The following is a 22,641-nucleotide window of genomic DNA, read 5'->3' as shown; positions in this document are numbered from 1 at the left end:
AGGGGGAGTATGCAAGCGCTGTGTGAGTGTCTGTTGGTGCAAGTGTGTGTTATGTGAATGGGAGGAGGGGGTTGTTTAAGTTTAACTAGGCCATTTCTACTCATTCACCACTTACAATGTTGCTTGTATCAGATACTGAGTGGATCAAATAAAATGTCAGCTGCTGTGCCAAGGTTTCATCAATTTGATTAATCATGTTTCCAAGAAGGTGAAAATCATTTGTATTCTTTCACAGCAGCCTGTTCATTCACCTGGCAGGGAAACTATGATTCAATATTATATTATGGATAGATAGGTGCAAAGGTCACAGAGTGTAAAAGGACAATAAATCTAGCCGTCACTTATGCAAAGCGATGTAAATGGGGTCCCTGATTAAGACACAGTCATTTAAAAACAGTGACTGCCAAGACCTTGACACACACACACACTCCTCGCCTGCCCCGCCCCGTGCCCGCCACTAGAGCAGTTTATCAAGTAATTATTGTTTGATTACAGCGTTTCATTATCTGGACTGATTGAGTCACAACTGACGGCAAAGGTCAAGCACCATTATCGCGCCAGCGCCGAAACATATTTCGATGCAGGCCGGGTGTGTGTTTTCCCTCCCTCTCCTCTGAAAGGGCTAATTGCAAATGCATTTGTTTGAGGAAGAGGAGACGAGTAGTAGGACCCCCGCCCCAACGTCCCCCAACTCCCACCGTGATGGAATATCAATGCGGTCCGCCTCACACACGCACACAAGTAAGAACAGAAACACACACGTACACACACACACACACACACACACACCCAGTGGAGCATTTTAGGAGCACATCCAATCATACTAAACAATTGATAACCATCAAATATATATTTGGCACAAACAAAGCCATTTGGGCCAAGAGGGATGATTGAGTTATGTTAAAGCCCCATACCATAAATGGACCAAAACATCAGCCTCTTTGTACACTGCTGATTTACTCTGCTCTTCAAAGATGTGGTGCTGTAGTGAGGTTAGTAGTAAGGTCCACTTCTTTTCATAACACACTCTTACCAATGGATAGAATGTGTACTTCCAAAAAGTTATTCAATCTTTCGGCACCCTACACTGTTGACTGAGTCCTGGATAACTATGTATTGTAGCTTCTGTAACTAGCACATGGTTAGAGTGAGAGGTGAAGGGTATAAGGGTGAGGGCCGCCATTTCATGATAGTGAAGGTGAGTAGGCACTTTATGGGGTTATAGACAGGGGAAGCAGTTAATATACAGGATAATAGACAGTAATAGGTAAGTACAAATACAGGTACCAATTACTGTGCAGTGTAATAGATAGTTACAGCTCTGGAAGACCTTTATTGATTTAATTGGTGATTTTGGGCTCTTGTACCATACCATTATGGAAGAACTGCCTCTTTAAAAGACCACATTAGTCAGTATGAAATGGTACAAGAAATCCAATGACCAAGAGTCCAAAAAAACAACAACTACTGAATAACAGGAGTGATTGAGTTGAATAGCTATGGTTCACAGACATCAATTCATAAGGAAACATTGAGAGGATTTCATACCTGGGAGGAAAGGCGATCTCCAGCTCGTGCAGCCGTTCCTTGAAACAGGACAGCTCTCTGTCAAACTGTAAAAACTGAAGAGAGAGAGGGGAGAAGAAGGGAGGGAGAGAGTGAGTGATAAAGGGTTTATTTCTTTACAGAAAGTAATATCCACTATGTTAGTCATCACTCACTGAGTGAATAACTATGAGAGTGTGTGTGTGAGAATGTGTGAGGCTCCTGCATGCATGAGTAAGTGTTGGATAATAATTGTGTTAGCATCTTTTCTCTCCTTTTTCGATGTGTGGATTTGTGCCTTTACCAACATACTACACAAGTGTCATGAACATTGTGGTGGTACATGAAGGCAAGTGTGTGAGAACAGCTGACCAGTGTTGATGTGTGTGTTTTTGACCTGGCTATTCCAGAGCCATCCCTGTCCTGTCCTATCGCAGCCCCCAGTCTGCTGCAGAGGGTGGGGGTCTGTCTCTGTCGCTCTACGCTGACAGTGGATCTAAACAGTCTTCATCAATCATGTCCCGTCTCCCAGCTGCACTCCCTCTGACTGCACCAGCACCAGCACAGACTTACACCCCCACCCCATCTCCCCCCCTTCCCAAATCCCATAAATCATTAGTGAGAAGTGCAATTAGCAGCTCCTTGTACACATTAATTATCTGGGAGATGAGCAGGTAGCAGGGGCATCTGCATCGCTGGCTCCCTGAGCGACGGACAGGTATCTGGGCAACCCTGCAGGATACATAAAGACCCTGCCCCTTCCTGACTGACTGGCAGCTAGCAGGAACATACCAGAGCATGTTCATTTGGTGGTAAACTGACACCCTCAACAGAACACATATCAGATATAGTCTGATGAGGTCCTCTACACTGCCTTCGTGATACTGTCAGTAGTTATAAAGCTAGCTTGACAACAACATTACATTGCTGTACGACATGTAACAGTAGAGTGAATGGAATGGAATCACCATCTAGATGATAATGTAATCTCGATCTAGGACAGTGATAAACACTGATAAAAACCAAACAACCAGCCAAACAGAGGGTAGGTGAGGGAGGATTGTCAGAGGAGTGAGTGGTGTCTTATCAGTGGAGTACAAAAACAGTCATCAAATCAATCAAATCAAATTTTAGTTGTCACATGCACCAAATACAACAAGTGTAGACTTTACTGTGAAATGCTTACTTACGAGCCCTTTCCCAACAATGCAGTTAAAAATTAAGAAGATTAACAAATAGATCAAAATAAAACACAATAAAATAACAAAATAACAATAAAAAGGCTATATACAGGCTGTATACAAAGAGTACCGGTACAGAGTCAGTGTATTGGGGTACGAGGTAGTTGGGGTGATTGATTGAGGTAATATGTTCATGTAGGTTTGGTTAGGTGACTGATTTAAGTACTATGTAGATGTAGGTAGGGGGTGAAAAGCAGAAAGTCTGGGTAGCTGTTTAATTAACTGTTCAGCAGTCTTATGGCTTTGGGGTAGAAGCTCTTCAAGAGCATTTTGGTCCCAGGCTTGGTGCTCCGGTTCTGCTTGCTGTGTTGTAGCAGAGAGAACAGACTGTGACTTGGGTGGCTGGAGTCTTTGACCATTTTTAGGGCCTTCCCCACCTGGTATAGAGGTCCTGGATGACAGGGAGCTCAGCCCCAGTGATGTACTGGGCCGTACGCACTACCCTTGGTATGGCAACTGCTCGGACGCCGAGCAGATGCCATACCAAGCGGTGATGCAGCCAGTTAAGATGCTCTCAATAGTGCAGCTGTATAACTTTTTGAGGATCTGAAGGCCCATGCCAAATATTTTCAGCCTCCTGAGGGGGAAGAGGCATTGTTGTGCCCTCTTCACGACTATGTTGGTGTGTTTTGGACCATGAAATGTCCTTAGTGATGTGGACACCTAGGAACTTGAAGCTCTCGACCATCTCCACTACAGCTCCGTCGATGTGAATGGGGGCATGCTCGGCCCTTTGTTTACTGTCTTGCTGACATTGAGGGAGAGGTTGTTGTCCTGGCACCACACTGCCAGGTCTCTGACGACCTCCCTGTAGCCAAGCAGTAGTTGGTGAACAGGGAGTACCAGAGGGGGCAAAGGACGCACCCTTGAGGGGGGGTCCCTGTGTTGAGGATCAGCGTGCCAGATGTGTTGTTGCCTACCCTCACCACCTGGGGGTGGCCCATCAGAAAGTCCTGTATCCAATTGCAGAGGGAGGTGTTTAATCCCAGGGTCCTTAATGATGAGCTTGGAGGGCACTATGGTGTTGAATGCTGAGCTATAGTCAATGAACAGGATTCTCACGTAGGTGTTCCTTTTGTCCAGGTGGGAAAGAGCAATAGAGATTGCGTCATCTGTGGATCTTTTGGGGCGGTATGCGAATTGGAGTGGGTCTAGGGTGTCTGGGATAATGGTGTTGATGTGAGCCATGACCAGCCTTTCAAAGCATTTCATGGTTACAGATGTGAGTGCTATGGGGCAATAGTCATTTAGACAGGTTACCTTGGTGTTCTTGGTCACAGTGACTATGGTGGTCGCTTGAAACATGTGGGTATTACAGAATGGGTCAGGGAGAGGTTGACACTTGCTAGCTGGTCAGCGCATTCTCTGAGTATACGTCCTGGTAATCCAGCTGGCCTCGCAGTCTTATGAATGTTAACCTGTTTAAAGGTCTTACTCACATCGGCTATGGAGAGCGTGATCACACAGTCGTCCAGCACAGCTGGTGCTCTCATGAATTGTTCAGTGTTACTTGCCTCGAAGCGAGCATAGAAGGCATTTAGCTCGTCTGGTAGGGTCGCGTCACTGGGCAGCTTGCGGCTGGGTTTCTCTTTACAATCCGTGATAGTTTGCAAGCCCTGCCACAGCCGACGAGCGTCAAAGCCGGTGTAGTAGGATTCAATCTTAGTCCTGTATTGACGCTTTGCCTGTTTGATGGTTTGTCGAAGGGCGTAGTGGGATTTCTTATAAGCATCCGGATTTGTGTCTCGCTCCTTGAAAGTGGCAGCTCTAGCCTTTAGCTCAGTGTGGATGTTGCTGTAATCCATGGTTTCTGGTTAGGATATGTACGTACGGTCACTGTGTGGACTATGTTGTCGATTAACTTATTCATGAAGCCAGTGACTGATGTGGTAAACTCCAAAATGCCATCAGATGAATCCCGGAACATATTCCAATCTGTGCTAGCGAAAAAGTCCTGTAGCTTAGCATCCGCTTCATCGGACCACTTCCGTATTGAGCGCATCACTGGTACTTCCTGTTTGCGTTTTAACAGGAATTAAGAGGATGGTGTTATGGTCAGATTTACCAAATGGAGGGCGAGGGACAGCTTTGTATGCATCTCTGTGTGTGGAGTAGAGGTGATCTAGAGTTTTTTCGTGGTAGAAATTAGGTAAAACGGATTTCAGTTACCCTGCATTAAAATCCCTGGCAACTAGGAGCGCCGCATCTGGGTGAGCATTTTCTTGTTTGCTTATGGCCTTATACAGCTCGTTGAGTGCGGTCTTAGTGCCAGCATCGGTTTGTGGTGGTAAATAGACAGCTATGAAAAATATAGATGAAAACTCTCTTGGTAAATAGTGTCGTCTACAGCTTATCATGAGGTATTCTTACTCAGGCGAGCAGAACCTCGAGACTTCCTTAATATTAGAGATCGCGCACCAATTGATAAAGAGACCCCCCCCCCCTCAGATTACCGGACGCAGCTGTTCTGTCCTGCCAGCTAGATTTATATGGTCCTTGTTCAGCCACGACTCGTGAAACATAGGATATTACAGTTTTTCAGATCACGTTGATAGGATAGTCTCGAACAGAGCTCATCCAGTTTATTTTCCAGTGATTGCAGGTTCGCCAATAGAACGAAGGGTAATGGCGACTTGTCCAAATGCCGTCGCAGTCTCGTTACAAATCCTGCATGTCAACCTCTGTAGCGCTGCCTCCCCCTCCTCCGAGTGACAGGGATTTGGGCCTGGTCTGAGATTAGCATTATGTCCGCCTCCGATTTGTTAAAATAGAAGTCCTCATCCAAATTGAGGTTAGTAATCGCTGTTTTGATGTCCAGAAGCTGTTTTCGGTCATATGATCAGCGCAAAAAAAACACACAAAATAGCACAATTGGTCAGGAGCCCATCCCCTCCGGCGCCATTCTATCAATCCACAATCCCAACACATACAGTGGGGAGAACAAGTATTTGATACACTGCCGATTTTGCAGGTTTTCCTACTTACAAAGCATGTAGAGGTCTGTCATTGTTATCATATGTACACTTCAACTGTGAGAGACGGAATCTAAAACAAAAATCCAGAAAATCACATTGTATGATTTTTAAGTAATTAATTTGCATTTTATTGCATGACATAAGTATTTGATACATCAGAAAAGCAGAACTTAATATTTGGTACAGAAACCTTGTTTGCAATTACAGAGATCATACGTTTCCTGTAGGTCTTGACCAGGTTTGCACACACTGCAGCAGGGATTTTGGCCCACTCCTCCATACAGACCTTCTCCAGATCCTTCAGGTTTCGGGGCTGTCGCTGGGCAATACAGACTTTCAGCTCCCTCCAAAGATTTTCTATTGGGTTCAGGTCTGGAGACTGGCTAGGCCACTCCAGGACCTTGAGATGCTTCTTACGGAGCCACTCCTTAGTTGCCCTGGCTGTGTGTTTCGGGTCATTGTCATGCTGGAAGACCCAGCCACGACCCATCTTCAATGCTCTTACTGAGGGAAGGAGGTTGTTGGCCAAGATCTCGCGATACATGGCCCCATCCATCCTCCCCTCAATACGGTGCAGTCGTCCTGTCCCCTTTGCAGAAAAGCATCCCTAAAGAATGACGTTTCCACCTCCATGCTTCACGGTTGGGATGGTGATCTTGGGGTTGTACTCATCCTTCTTCTTCCTCCAAACACGGCGAGTGGAGTTTAGACCAAAAAGCTCTATTTTTGTCTCATCAGACCACATGACCTTCTCCCATTCCTCCTCTGGATCATCCAGATGGTCATTGGCAAACTTCAGACGGGCCTGGACATGCGCTGGCTTGAGCAGGGGGACCTTGCGTGCGCTGCAGAATTTTTATCCATGACGGCGTAGTGTGTTACTAATGGTTTACTTTGAGACTGTGGTCCCAGCTCTCTTCAGGTCATTGACCAGGTCCTGCCGTGTAGTTCTGGGCTGATCCCTCACCTTCCTCATGATCATTGATGCCCCACGAGGTGAGATCTTGCATGGAGCCCCAGACCGAGGGTGATTGACCGTCATCTTGAACTTCTTCCATTTTCGAATAATTGCGCCAACAGTTGTTGCCTTCTCACCAAGCTGCTTGCATATTGTCCTGTAGCCCATCCCAGCCTTGTGCAGGTCTACAATTTTATCCCTGATGTCCTTACACAGCTCTCTGGTCTTGGCCATTGTGGAGAGGTTGGAGTCTGTTTGATTGAGTGTGTGGACAGGTGTCTTTTATACAGGTAACGAGTTCAAACAGGTGCAGTTAATACAGGTAATGAGTGGAGAACAGGAGGGATTCTTAAAGAAAAACTAACAGGTCTGTGAGAGCTGGAATTCTTACTGGTTGGTAGGTGATGAAATACTTATGTCATGCAATAAAATGCAAATTCATTACTTAAAAATCATACAATGTGATTTTCTGGATTTTTGTTTTAGATTCCGTCTCTCACAGTTGAAGTGTACCTATGATAAAAAGTACAGACCTCTACATGCTTTGTAAGTAGGAAAACCTGCAAAATCGGCAGTGTATCAAATACTTCTTCTCCCCACTGTAAATGTTTTTAAGCTAGTTTAAAACTTGATTGGAATTTTCACATACATATGTGGGATACATTGACATGGCTGTGTATGTCTGGAGCCTGTGCAAGTGTGTATGAGCAAGTTCATGTGCGAGTAGCCTACTGTATGCATACTTATGTGTAAACTGTGAGCATCTGTATCTGTATGTGTGTGTGCCAGTGGTGTAGAACAGTGGACATTACTTTCTAGGCAGTGGGGCCCTCAGACAGAGTCTCTGTGGTTCAGGAGGGCAGATGTGTAACATTCATCAAACTCACAGGAGGCAGGGTCACAGGAGAGCTCACACAATGTGAATCAGGAATGGAGCCCGGAGGATGCGCTACACGCTTCACTGTGCACCACCAATCTCGCAATGACACGCTCCCAGTGTGTGTGTGAAGAGCCCTTAGTGGAAGAGTGTGCCAGCATATATGTTTGTAACAGAGTATGTCAAGATGTACAGCAAGTTGGTTTGTGTGTGTGTGTGTGGCTGATAATATAAATAATTGACTGTAAACATTTATAGAGGTGCAGAATGTAATTGTCCCTGTTTGTGTGTGCACCTCATGTCTGTGTCTGTTTTTACCCTAATAGACTACCTGGGTGTGTGTGTACACCAGTGTGTTTCTGTGAGTGTGTATGGACAGGTGTGTTTGTCTCTGTGGAGCTAGTGCAGCCGAGATGAGAAGTGACACCTTTAAAAAGCAGCAGATGAGCTGTGTTGGGGGGTGATGAAGCGCACTGTGTTTCCATGATGTGTGTGTGTGTGTGTATGTGTCTGTGTGTGTGTGTGTGTGCGTGTGCATAGAGCCTCTAAGTGAATGTTGAGTAATTCATTTAGGTTGACTGGAAAACCCAAGGGCTGAAATTTCACACTACATTTCATCCCGGGTCAATTAAGCATAATGATTTGCTGTTCTGGTAGGTCAGCAGTAAAAAAATCCCAGTTTATATTGGTTCAAGGCCTCGTTGCATTATAAAGACGGCGGAGTAGTTTGTCAGCCCGAAATGACCTTGGAGAGGGCTGCTAGCTGATATGGCTCGGGCAATATCATAGACAAGGAGAAAGATGTGCCCCCCCCCCTCCCCTAAAAAAGTCCAGTGTTCAGATTTCATACTTCGCCTGAATGAGCAACACACCTAAATCATGGTAGCTGTGATCGTTATAAGAGGGAGAAGTTGCAGGGACAGAGGGAATAAATGGTATCTGGGCTGACAGTCCCTCCAATCCAGCCTGTGGTTGTCCAAGCCCATAATTGTGCAATGATTTACAACATGTCAAACTATCCCTCTGACAACACCTGCTGCCATTAAAAGCCATCAATAAACGCAGAGGTGAAAGGTCATTTAATTTTATTTTTAAGCCACACACTTGGCTTTCATTGCAGGGCCATATTTTTTCTTCGTTTTATGAGATCTTAATTATTTGTTGTGGAAACTATAAACTGTCGCTGACAGGGAATGGCCGACCGCCTTGAGAGGGTCAACACAAACAAATGCAGCCAGCCGGCTAGAGGCTAAAGACTTATCATACACTACATGACCAAAAGTATGTGGACACCTGCTCGTCGAACATCTCATTCCAAAATTATGGGCATTAATATGGAGTTGGTCCCCCCTTTGCTGCTATAACAGCCTCCACTCTTCTGGGAAGGCTTTCCACTAGATGTTGGAACATTGCTGCGGGGACTTGCTTCCATTCAGCCACAAGAGCATTAGTGAGGTCGGGCACTGATGTTGGGTGATTAGGCCTGGCTCGCAGTCGGCGTTCCAATTCATCCCAAAGGCGTTCGATGGGGTTGAGGTTAGGGCTCTGTGCATGCCAGCCAAGTTCTTCCACACCGATCTCGACAAACCATTTCTGTACAGACCTCGCTTTGTGCCCGGGGGAATTGTCATGCTGAAACAGGAAAGGGCCACAAACTGTTGCCACAAAGTTGGAAGCACAGAATAGTCTAGAATGTCATTGTATGTAAAAATAAGGGGCCTAGCCCGAACCATGAAACAGCCCCAGACCATTATTCCTCCTCCACCAAACTTTACAGTTGAGCTCTTCTGTAAGGCCATTCTACTGCTAATGTTTGTCTATGGAGATTTGATACACCTGTCAGCAACGGGTGTGGCTGAAATAACCGAATCAACTAATTTGAAGGGGTGTCCCAATACTTTGGTATATATAATGTTGTTTTGGTCTGTAAACAACAAACTGTTACGAGCTAAATGTGGATGATAGGAAAAGCTACCATTCAGGGTTATTATTTTTGCCCTTGACACAGGTCTGGGAATACACACATGTATACGGTTATGGTTATTCATTTTTAGGTGAACATTTTAAGTAAGTAGATGAATGCAATATCAATTCCCCTTGAATTTTTAGATATGTGCATTTGATATAGATATAACTACACTATACAGTGCATTCGAAAAGTATTCAGACCCCTTGACTTTTTCCAAATTTTGTTACGTTACAGCCTTATTCTAAAATTGATTAAATTGTTTTTTTCCCCTCATCAATCTACACATAATGACAAAGCAAAACACCCGGCCAAACTGAACAATCTACACAAAATACTCTAACGTCAAAGTGGAAGAAAAAACTACAAACAATACAATTCATAACTAAAATATAGTTGTTGCATATAGCCTCTTTGTTTAGACAAGCCTAAAATAGTTCAGGAGTAAAATTTGGCTTAAAGGGATATTTCGGGATTTTGGCAATAAAGCCCTTTATCTACTGCAGTGGATATGATTTTTATGTCTCTGCGTGCAGTTTGAAGGAAGTTGCTAACTAGCGTTACCGCAATGACTGGAAGTCTATGGGAATCTGCTAGCATGCTAATAGATACCCATAGACTTCCAGCCATTGCACTAACGCTAGTTAGCATTGGCTCACAAAACTACCTCTAACTTCCTTCATACTGCACACAGAGACATTACTAAAATCCCGAAGTATCTCTAACCAATCACATTATAAATTACATGGACTAACTCTGTGTGAAATAATAGGGGTTGACATGATTTTTTTATGACTAACCCTTCCTCTGTCCCCCATACATACAACATCTGTAAGGTCCCTCAGTCAACTATTGAATTTCAAGCACAGATTCAACTACAAAGACCAGGGAGCTTTTCGAAAGCTTCATAAAGAAGGGCAGTGATTGGTAGATGCATAACAATGACAAATCATCCTTGAATATCTCTTTAACCATGGTCAAGTCAATAATTATGCTGTGGATTATGCATTAAACTACTCAGACACAAACAGTCGTGCTTCTGAACTGAGCTTCAGGACAGGAATGAAACTGCTTAGGGTTGTTACCATGAAGCCATTGGTGATTTTAAAACAGCTACAGAGTTCAACGGCAGTGATGGGAGAAAACTGAGGATGGATCAACAACATTGTAGTGACTCCACAATGACCTAAATGACAGAGTGAACAGAAGAATACAAATATACAGAATACAAATATGGAACAAGGCACTAAAGTAATACTGCAAAAAAACACAGCCAAGGAATACACCTTTTGGCCTAAATGCAAAGCCTTATGTTCGGGGCAAATCCAACACAACACATCACTGAGTAACTACCTCCTTATTTTCAAGCATGGTGGTGGATGCATCATGGTATGGGTATGTTTGACATAGGCAAATACTGGGGAGTGTTTCAGGATAAAAAGAAAGGGGATGGAGCTAAGCACAGACAAAATCCTAGAGGAAAACCTCCATCAGTCTGCTTTACACCAGAGACTGGGAGAGGAATTCACCTTTCAGCAGGACAATAACCTACAACACAAGGCCAAATCTACACAGGAGTTGCTTACCAAGAAGACAGTGAATATTCAAAGTTACAGTTTTGACTTAAATCTGCTTTAAAATCTATGGCAAGACTTAAAAATTGCTTTCTAGCCATGATCCCCAAAATCTTGACAGGGCTTGAAGAATTTTGAAAAAGAATAAATAGGCAAATATTGCACAATCTAGGTGTGCAAAGCTGTTAGTTGTTATAAAAAAAATAATAAAAATACTTTCCTTCCACTTTGACATTAGAGTATTTTGAGTAGACTGTTGACAAAAAATGACAATTAAATCAATATTAATCCCACTTTGTAACACAATAAAATGGGAAGAAATCCAAGGGGTCTGAATACTTTTGCAAGGCACTGTATATAATATATACGCTATATACATCATGATCACAGGTAGTGGAGGTGGCGATGGGGTGAGGTTGTGTTTCTCTAAGTGGGAGGTAAGCTTGGCTTCTTCTTTATATGGTGTCGAGTAAAGCTTAAACCATGTATTTAGATTGTAGGTAAGTATTGTAGTTAGGTATTGTAGGTAGTTTATCTAGGTAGTTATTGTAGGTAATTATTGTAGGTAAGTATTGTATTCGGCTGAGCCCGGTGAAGCACGAGGCTAGCTAACCCACTACCTGGACCAATAAAGCTAGCTAGCTAGCGGGTAGCTACTGGTAACAATTAGCAACTGTGGATAGTTGTTTCCAATGTTATTTCACACTTAAGAGTACCTGTAATTATGCCAGCTAGCTACCTACCATTCAGCTGTTTTTCTAACCTCATTATCTGAAGCGTTAACGTTAGGTAGTTAGTAGCTACTGTACTCGAAATGTAGCTAGCTTGTTGCTACCTGGATAGCTAACTAAACAATAGCTGGAACGACCTAGCTGTAATGTTTGGAGATGCTTTCTCTCCGTTGGGACAAACGCGAACTGGCTAAATCGATTCAGTAGCTAGCTTTACACTTAACTAGCTAACAGTAGCTACTAAGGGTAAGTTATAACCTACATTTATTTTTATATTATTTTTACATACTGGTAACCAGCGTCGTTCAAAAGGAATTTAAGACATGGGTGACTAGTTAACGTTAGCTTGGCTCTCTCTGTGTGTGGCGCAATGGCTAGCTAATATGCTAACTATTCTAGCTAGCTAACTAACTGGCTGAATAAGTTGACGACGTACTCACTCAAACTGTCAAAACTAACCCCAAAACTTTACACAACGTTAGACACGGACACGAATGATCTGTTTAGCGTGTTAACACACTATTGGTAGTTTGTTGTAACCGTGTATTGGTGCTAAACCATGTTATTGGAAGCTAGCATGCTAGTTAGCTATGGCATCATAGGATAAGGTGCCATGGGCGGTTTTCACAGAAGAATACTGTACCAAGTTAGATAGCTGAATAAACTAAGTTAGAGTCTATTCCTAGAAAAAATTGAACCGCTGTAGTTCACAACAATTATAATGTCTAAAGTGGAAGTTGGGAGAGTTATATTTGAGTGTTTCAGTGAAACGTAAGTGAGGGAGGCCCCACTCTCTCGCTTTCCCAGATGTTTAGTCAATTTCATTCCGATCTCCTTTGCATTATTGTAGCCTTTTCTGTAGCCTGTCAACTATGTGTCTGTCTATCTCTGTTCTCTCCTCTCTGCACAGGCCATACAAACGCTTCACACCGCGTGGCTGCTGCCACTCTAATCTGGTGGTCCCTGCGCGCATGACCCACGTGGAGTTCCAGGTCTCCGGCAGCCTCTGGAACTGCCGTTCTGCGGCCAACAAGGCAGAGTTCATCTCAGCCTATGCTACCCTCCAGTCCCTCGACTTCTTGGCATTGACGGAAACATGGATTACCACAGAAAACCCTGCTACTCCTACTGCTCTTTCCTCGTCTGATCATGTGTTCTCGCATACCCGAGAGCATCTGGTCAGCACGGCGGTGGTACAGGAATCCTCATCTCTCCCAAGTGGACATTCTCTCTTTTCCCCCTGACCCATCTATCTATCTCCTCATTTGAATTCCATGCTGTCACAGTCACTAGCCCATTCAAGCTTAACATCCTTATCATTTATCGCCCTCCAGGTTCCCTTGGAGAGTTCATCAATGAGCTTGACGCCTTGATAAGCTCCTTTCCTGAGGATGGCTCACCCCTCACAGTTCTGGGTGACTTTAACCTCCCTACGTCTGCCTTTGACTAATTTCTCTATGCCTCCTTCTTTCCACTCCTCTTTTGACCTCACCCTCTCACCATCCCCCCCTACTCACAAGGCAGGCAATATGCTTGAACTCATCTTTACTAGATGCTGTTCTTCTACTAATCTCACTGCAACTCCCCTCCAAGTCTCCGACCACTACTTTGTTTCCTTTTCTCTCGCTCTCCTCCAACACTACTCACTCTGCCCCTACTCAGATGGTAATGTGCCGTCACAACCTTCGCTCTCTCTCTCCCGCTACTCTCACCTCTTCCATCCTATCATCTCTTCCCTCTGCTAAATCCTTCTCCCTGCGATCTCCTGATTCTGCCTCCTCAACCCTCCTCTCCTCCCTTCCTGCATCTTTTGACTCTCTATGTCCCCTATCCTCCTGGCTGGTAAGCTCCGTGGCTTGACGACTCATTGCGAGCTCACAGAAAAGGGCTCCGGGCAGCCAAGCGGAAATGGAAGAAAACTCCCTCCTCTCTATATTCTCTTCCTCTGTTTCTGCTGCTAAAGCCACTTTCTACAACTCAAGCCTCTGCCTCTAACCCTAGGAAACTCCTCCCTGCTGAATCCTCCTCCCTCTCTGTGGATGACTTCGTCAACCATTTTGAAAAGAAGGTTGAAGACATCCGATCCTCATTTATTAAGTCAAATGACACCGCTGGTCCTGCTCCTACCAGGTGGCGTGGTGAGAATATGTCTCTGCACCACGTGCTCTCACCACTGGTGTCCCCCAGGGTTCAGTTCTAGGCCCTCTCCTATTCTCTCTATACACCAAGTCACTTGGCTCTGTCATATCCTCACATGGTCTCTCCTATCATTGCTATGCAGACGACACACAATTAATTTTCTCCTTTCCCCCTTTTGATAACCAGGTGGCGAATCGCATCTCTGCATGTCTGGCAGACATATCAGTGTGGATGTCGGATCACCACCTCAAGCTGAACCTCGGCAAGACGGAGCTGCTCTTCCTCCCGGGGAAGGACTGCCCGCTCCATGATCTCGCCATCACGGTTGACAACTCCATTGTGTCCTCCTCCCAGAGTGCAAAGAAACTTGGCGTGACCCTGGACAACACCCTGTCGTTCTCCGCTAACATCAAAGCGGTGACCCGATCCTGCAGGTTCATGCTCTACAACATTCGCAGAGTACGACCCTACCTTACACAGAAAGCGGCACAGGTCCTAATCCAGGCACTTGTCATCTCCCGTCTGGATTACTGCAACTCGCTGTTGGCTGGGCTCCCTGCCTGTGCCATTAAACCCCTACAACTTATCCAGAACGCTGCAGCCCATCTGGTGTTCAACCTTCCCAAGTTCTCTCATGTCACCCCGCTCCTCCGCACACTCCACTGGCTTCCAGTTGAGGCTCGCATCTACTACAAGACCATGGTGCTTGCCTACGGAGCTGTGAAGGGAACGGCACCTCCTTACCTTCAGGCTCTGATCAGACCCTACACCCAAACGAGGGCACTACATTCATCCACCTCTGGCCTGCTAGCCCCCCTACCTCTACGGAAGCACAGTTCCCGCTCAGCCCAGTCAAAGCTATTCGCTGCTCTGGCAACCCAATGGTGGAACAAGCTCCCCCACGACTCCAGGACAGCGGAGTCACTGACCACCTTCCGAAGGCACGTGGTTGTCCCACTGGCTATCATAAGTTGAATGCACCAATTTGTAAGTCGCTCTGGATAAGAGCGTCTGCTAAATGACGTAAATGTAAATGATCAGACTGAGGAACTGATCAATAAGCTATTCACTGTAGTGAGGCACTCCGGTATAAGAGACAGCACAGAAGCCCATTCTCCCTGGCCTTCCATGTTTTTCTTCCTAGCTAAGGTCACATTTTATTTAGCATGCTGCTGTATTACCACTTAAGAGCACTGACAGGTAAAATATGAAAGAAGTTTAGCCGGGGAGGGGATGGATCTTTATTTATATATTTATTTACTTAATCTCGAAAACTCTTGCGGCTTGAGTAATGTTGCGAGTACGCAGGGAGCATGACAAGGAGGAGCGGCCCCGACAGAAAAGTTCATCACTCGAAACAGGACCCCAATACACCCCCCTCTTACCCCTCCTCCTTCCCAGCCGTCTGCCGACACCACACTGATAAAGTTACAATAAAGAGATACTGAAACAAAATCAATGATGAGGAGAGAGAGGAGGGCTACTGGATGGAAGATTCGCTACTGGATAGATAGGAGGTAGTGGAGAGGAGGGGGCACGCGTCTGCACAGAATCCTTGTTCCCGGGAACATAGATCCACCATCTCTACCTCTGCCGAGGAGCAAGCCCCTGTGTCCCTTGATGCCACGACTCCCGGAAAAGGTAATCGTCCCAAATACTTATCAGTGCTCTCCATCGTCCCGGCCTGACAGCGGCGGGGATAATTAATTATACAATTTCGATGGGAATATCGACTAAACAAACCTATTAATCATAGCAAAAATCAATAGGCATGGACACATTCAATCATGTCCCGACCAATGATTACTCCTCTCAAAATATAATAATTATTTTCGAGAGGTGCCTCGAATTACATTTCTGTCAAGCCTAGTAGTTGATGAAGGATGCAATGGATTTATTTTTCTGAGGAGGAGGGGTGCAGGGGGGAACATTTATCCTTTTGGAAAGGTAGTTTGTTTTATAAGGATCATAGCACGGTGTGTTTAACTAGACTATGACCATCAGATTATCTCTGATGCCCCATTACACCATTTATCTTGCTGAGCCCTGCAGGGGAGGGGGAGAGGAAAGTGGGGGCCTCCTGGGGCACAAACACACACCACATAAACACACACATACCAACACAGAGACACAGACATACAGCCACACATACACTCACAGTATGTATACACACACAGACAGACAGACTACTTGAAGAGTCATATGTGTCACATGGATTATTGGCTATTATTATGACATGGTCATTAGGAGTCCTGATGTGTGTAACATAAGTCTTACATGTGTCCAATTGCCTGTTATACGCTGTTACATATGTCCAATTGCATGAACATACACACATACACTTAGTGTATAGCTGTGTCCCAATAGGACAGGTCAGGATGATACGAATCAGGGTTGTATTCATTATGACACACAACGGAAAACATTTCAAAGCGTTTTGCAACGGAAAACGAATATGTGTGTATTGGACCAGGTCAAGGTAGTCCCTCGGTTATTCAATCCGTTTTCTTCTATTTGGTACCCAGTAAATATTTTCCTAGATTGAAATCAGTGTTTATACGAGGCAGGAAAGCGTGAGGGCATCCTTCAGACCATCTGCACCGCTCGCTTCTGTCACAATGACACCAACTGTGTGTCCTAATCGTTTTACCTCACCCCCTGTCCCCCCCAAAAAAAACTAAAATCTAATTCTGCATCAGTGACTTTCATTTACTTGTTTTACAGTGAATGTTGGCCTCTGTCTAAAGATGACATGTTGTAAATGTTGAACATTCCTGTTACTTTGAATGTCCCAACTGAATGTCTTAATGGCCTCAATAAAAATGAATTGAATAAACCTTCCAGAGTTCTAAAAGTTATCAAACAAAATTAATGTCTTACCAGGGTCCCATTGTTTTCCCGGAAAACATCCTGGTTGATATAATTAAAAAGCTTCTTTTCAAGTTGAAGTACAACCTAAAAGGGGCAGAAGAGGGGAGGAGAACAGTGGACTGATTAATAGCGATCCTCATCTGAACCAGCACTTTATAATTAGAGCTTTAATTAATTTAATGAAGGGTAATGTGCTGTGGTGTTGGGAGCAGCATTCATTATGTCTGAAGTGTTCAGTACTATAACTCCACCTGTACACTTATGTCTGATTCTCGCTATAGGGCTAAACTGAGCACATTACAAAGAAGCTATTCCCTGTTCAGGTGAGGTGCTGTACATTAGTAATTCTGACAAAACTTTGAAGGTATTGTGTGTGTACAGTGCATTTACGTCTTGTTATGAACCAACTTCAATGCTGTAGCATACCTCGCGATCGTTCTCTGATTCTCTGAATATTAGCTTCTCGACTTCATTGGTGTCACCTACTCTGACCGTCTGCATGGTGGCAGTGGAACACAGACTCTGTAGAAGGAAAGGGAGGGTTAGTGGCAGGATTCCATACTTCTCATAGGATGGAGCAATATATCATACTGAGGTAGATTGAGATAGGCTTGGACAAAACAAATGTAACAATATTTCGTATGGTGTCAAAGGATAAAACACAGGACATCACTCGCACACACACTCTCTCCCTCTCTCTGGCGGTACAGCCTACAGTACAGAAGGCTATACTGTATCACATTACTAATGACCATTCTACAGTCCACACACAGAACTCATGCACACCACTATGCATTTGAAGGATTTTTTTAAAGACCCCCCCCCCCCCCCCACACCCAAAAACAGCCCCATCTTACTGTCCCCCTCTTTATTCTGTGCTATGTATTGACCCTGTGGACCGTGTGCATGGTTAAATTCCCCTTTGTGGACTCTTTTAACAATTAGTTAAACATTCAACCATCTGTGTTTGAAGACAGTTGAATGAGGTAATCCTTCAGCCAGTGGTTCCCATACCACACTGCAGGGAGCGGTCTGATTGAAATTCAAAGCACAGATTAGTTAATCAGGTCAAGCCAATATAACGGGCAGAAAAAGGGCCTTTAGACTGAAATGTCACAAATCAGTCCTGCTTGCCCGAAACGGCACACCAGATTAGAACAAACACCAAGCAGTAAGTGAAAGTGGAACAACCCTCCCCGGTTCCCCCCCAAGGCTGGTTTCTAAAGCCCTAACAAATCGCTCCATCTTTCACTCATTTAGGCCCTCCAAATGCAAGGTCAATATGGTCCCTGCCATCCAAATGCTAATGCGCTTAAGTGTGCTTAAGCAGCTTTGTGCAATGAATAGGCCAAAGAAGGAGCTGGAGAAGGGCAAGGCATATATACTTTCCCTGTCAAAAAGTCATTGTAGCCACACTAGCAAGAGATAATCCGAAAAATTAAATTTTTCGTCCACTTCTACGATGTTTACGAAAAACGTAGCAAAATTGGCAACTTTTGAAGTGTTTATTTAGAACAACTTCACAACTTATCGAAATTGAGCAAATCAGAAAACAAAACGCAGCCATCAAGTGAGCTTGAGAACGTTTGAACAAGAGAAAAATAATGAAAATTGAAAGAAGTTATCTTATTCAAATGAGCCTTTCAAGTTAGTGACTTGGTAGCAGCGTTTGGCCCTCTTGTTCTTCCCAACCGAAGCCCTTCTGTCAGCTTTGCAAATCCAAAACCCAGCCAAGCAGAAATCCCTGGCCACTTCAGAGCCAGCAGCGCTGCCAGAAACCCACACAGCTTACTGGACAGAAAAAAACTGATATTTCAAGGACAGAAATGGCCTCTCCATTCATGTTCAAATTATTTCTGTAATCCAGTGAGCGTTGGCCTCGACCAAGAAATCTGTTATTTGAGCACAAGGGTCAATGTTGCTTATCACTATACATGAATATGTCCCGACCACAAGTCAAAAGCACACCTGCGCAAGCAAGCACACAGTTGTTTGTGTTTTTCTTCTAAGAGCCCAGTGGCTCATTGGTCCACAATGCTGTAGCTTTTCTGTGTCACACCTTTTGCCAACTGTTTCTGACTCCGAACCGAAAGCTCAACAAGGAAAAACGACATTGACAGTGTCGTGTCGTGTATTGTGGGGAAATGATTTCACTTGGTCTACATTTTAGTGAAACTATAACATTTTAGGGAAAACCAGTCAATCTGAGTGTAATATTATTTTAGGATCAACTCAGTTTTTCAGAATAGCGTGCCTACAGTACCAATGTGGGTCCTCTACACACCCAGCAGTATGGTGTTGGTCTGTCCTCACAGTTGTTCAGGTTAAGCAGTTCCGTGGCCTGACGTGATTGATTCATTCATTCATGTGTTCATTGACTAAGACTGATCAGTGTGTCATGGGAGTCAGAGGCGGCTGATTGCACGCCATTGATCACAGTGCGTTCCTGTCGTCCGGGGATGCCTCAGCGAAAAACAACCTCCCCCTCCTCTTCCCTCTATAACTCCATCACCCCATCCCTTGTATAGTTCAGCCCGGTCCACCAACCCACCAGCCCATCGGCCCATGCAGGGATCTTCGTCATGAGATACCCCCCTAACTTAACAAAGAGGCAGGGTAAATGAGAACCCCATGCCACCGCTTAAGTCTTCTAGATCAATGCAGGACGGGACTGCCAGGAGAGCCCAGGTGCTCTCTCAGATATAAGAAGAAATTAATATAAAAAAATCCTTGAGTGAGAAAACAAGGACAGATGTTGACCACGATTTAACCCAAGCTCACCACCGCTAATTGTGGATCCTGCATCTGGTATAGAGGCACCCTGGGTAATGTGACCGCTTGGGTAGGGGTGTGGGAGGCGAGAGGAGGGGGGCTCCTGAACAGAGCTCTCTCTTCTAGTAGGGCCAGTGGCTGGGCTGATCAAAGAGCCTGCGTCTTTTAAACACATTACATCTAAACACGCTCTCATTGACCCCCCAAATGATATTAACATAACACATTACATCTAAACACGCTCTCATTGACCCCCAAAATGATATTAACATAACACATTTGAGTTGAACAATTGGCTTTTCATTTGGTACATGAGGATAAGGTGGAGAAGAAGGAGAAAAAAAAACAGGACAGCTGTCAGGGATGAGAAGTTTGGAAGGAAAACAAATATGTAGAGTTGTCCAGTGGGATGTCTTCACTGCTTCGGAACGCCAATAGTCTCTCTAACAGCCCATACAAAGAGAGTTCCCGGCCCGGCAAAGCTATGCATTGTGGGTCTCAGGTCAACACAGGAGACGGGGTGCCTGTTTGTCGAGGGGTTAGAGGAGAGGTTGCCCCCGTGCATCTTGGGGGATGGCGCTTGCTTTGTGCTTCAATTGAATAATCTCATCGGTGTGGGAGAGGCTATACGGACACGCCTGGTGCCTAAATTGATGACGTATGTCGTGCAGCTGAGAGTTGAGCGGAGACAAACAGATTAGGTTCAGTCAGTCGTCCTGATGAGCCCTTCCCAGCTAGCTAGTTTATGCTTGTGGCTAGAAACTTCAGCGAGAATTTGAAACTTGTCTGCCCAAGTTGGGACTTGGGAGAGTGTTCAGAATCATTCCATTTTTTAATTGGAGTAGTTTTATTTATTTTTTACAAAAATGTAGATGTTAAATTCAGTAGTTGTACATTTTAGATGAACATCACTACAATAAATGTGCTTTAGCTGTCACCCTGGCCTGATATTGGATACACCATCTAGCTACTTCTCTCTCCTTACTGCCGGACAGCAGTGCTCGGCAAGCGGGAGCGAAGTACACTGTGCCCAGTGTTGTTGTGTGGCCGGCTTGCAACTCTCCCCATTGAGCAGTAGACTGTATCACGGTGACATCCAGATGGTAACTACCAATATTATAAGTTATTTATTGTGTAGGCTGCTATCCTATTCAATATAAAATCAAGTGGGATGGAACAAATTTCCCCCGTTTTAACTACCGGCAGTGACATGCGATATGGCTTTCCGGTGGGAAGCAGCTCACGTCGGCAAGCACCTCGTTACAACACCTTTGCACTGGTCATTCGCACCGGCTTGTCATTACGTTAGCTAATTGGCATGTCACGGTGACATCCAGATGGTGACTAATACTACAAGTTAATTCTCCCTCGCCCATCTAAATATCACTTTCTTTTACAAGTTTTAACTAGTGCCATGCTGTGGTTGTTCCCAGCTAGCCAGCATAAACTAGCTAGCTGGGAAGGGCTCATCAGGATGACTGACTGAACCGAATCCATTAGTCTCTACTCGACTCTCAGCTGCGCAACATACGTCATCAATTTGGGCACCAGGTGTGTCCGTATAGCCTCTTCCCATCAGTGTCCGAGAAGGATACGGGCGGTGAAAAGACCTCTCTATTCCAGCTGCTCTCTTTAGAGACGAGGTTAAAGCAATCTGTCCCACTTCAAAGCACCGACTGCCTTTCTCCTTCTGCTAGTGATCCAGCCACGCAAACAGATGGAGAAGCTTGGCTGAGCCTGACGCAAACACAACACTGACACAACCAACAAAACCATGGCACAACCCCCATTTATTCAACCTGGCCACAAGCCAACCAGCACACCAATCCCACAACTAAGAAAACCTACTGTACTCAAAGCCAGTATCCCCCTCTTGCCCTGATATAACTTCCATTCAGCACATCCCATACAACGTGTAGACATACATAACACATTTCAGTGTTATGTATAAGGCAGTGTTTCCCAAACCGCTAATCGACTAACCACAGCAAATCCACAGATCTATTGTAGTACTAGCACACCTGATTCAATTGGTCAACTAATCACCATGCCCTTCATTGAATCATGTTTTGGAATACATCAATGATGTGAAACAGCTGGGGGTACTCGAGGAGAGGTTTGGGAAACACTGCTGTATGGTTCTAGATGAAGTATCCGGCTCGCGAGACATTTTTTAAATGTATTAAATATCATTATATTTGAGTTACGATTTTTGGCCTAAAATGACTCATTCCATGATATACAAACAACCTCCAATAGATGGCGCTGTAGCCTGGCAGTGCGCTCTGTATTTGGGCCTACAGTCAGATTCAGAATGCGCTCAGTCATCATAGCCACTTCATTACTCCGACTCCCGAGTGGCGCAGTGGTCTAAGGCACTGCATGGCAGTGCTAGCTGTGCCACTAGAGATCCTGGTTCGAGTCCAGGCTCTGTCGCAGCCGGCCGCAACCGGGAGACCCCTGGGCGGCGCACAATTGGTCCAGCATCGTCCAAGGTAGGGGAGGGTTTGGCCGGCAGGGATGTGGGTTTCCCACGGGGGGCCAGTATGAAAAAATAAAATAATAATAATAACACGTATGCATTCACTAACTGTAAGTCGCTCTGGATAAGAGCGTCTGCTAAATGACAAAAATGTAAATGTAAAATTGCTTGATGACTTTTGACGTGAAAAATGAGTGCTGCGAAAATGATAAAAGTGGACTCTGAACGTTATGTGTTTAAAGAAGAATGGACAGCAAAATACTTTTTTACTAATATTGGACATAGGGCGGTATATCTGATATGCCAAGAAAGTGTTGCCATTTTTAAGGAATAGAATCTCAATTGTCGTTTTTTCAAGCAAGCATGCTAACTACGTTAGCAATCTGTCCTCTCAGGAAAAGGCAAGGAAGGCCTCAAAACTTGCCACAAACTTAAAAGCCCAACAAAATACGTTAACTAAACGGTGCTCTACTCAAGACTCCGTAACTAAGGCAAGCTACATAGTTGCAC

At 44.7% G+C, this 22,641-nt stretch overlaps 1 protein-coding gene across 1 annotated transcript in view; it reads right to left on the bottom strand.

Annotated features, from left to right (window-relative positions):
• LOC311110598 (inositol polyphosphate-5-phosphatase A-like) overlaps positions 1 to 22,641 on the bottom strand; it is a 273,383-nt gene that overhangs the window by 20,222 nt on the left and 230,520 nt on the right. The window contains exons 10-12 of the mRNA XM_084153117.1: positions 17,304 to 17,399; positions 16,887 to 16,961; positions 1,549 to 1,622 (exon numbers count right to left, since the gene is read on the bottom strand). Of these exons, the coding sequence (XP_084009243.1) occupies positions 1,549 to 1,622; positions 16,887 to 16,961; positions 17,304 to 17,399 (245 nt within the window). The remainder of the gene's footprint in view (positions 1 to 1,548; positions 1,623 to 16,886; positions 16,962 to 17,303; positions 17,400 to 22,641) is intronic.

The sequence above is a fragment of the Coregonus lavaretus genome (assembly GCF_964263955.1).
Source record: "Coregonus lavaretus genome assembly, chromosome: 36".
NCBI classification, from domain to species: Eukaryota; Metazoa; Chordata; class Actinopteri; order Salmoniformes; family Salmonidae; genus Coregonus; species Coregonus lavaretus.
This window is presented reverse-complemented; position numbering and strand designations above follow the sequence as displayed.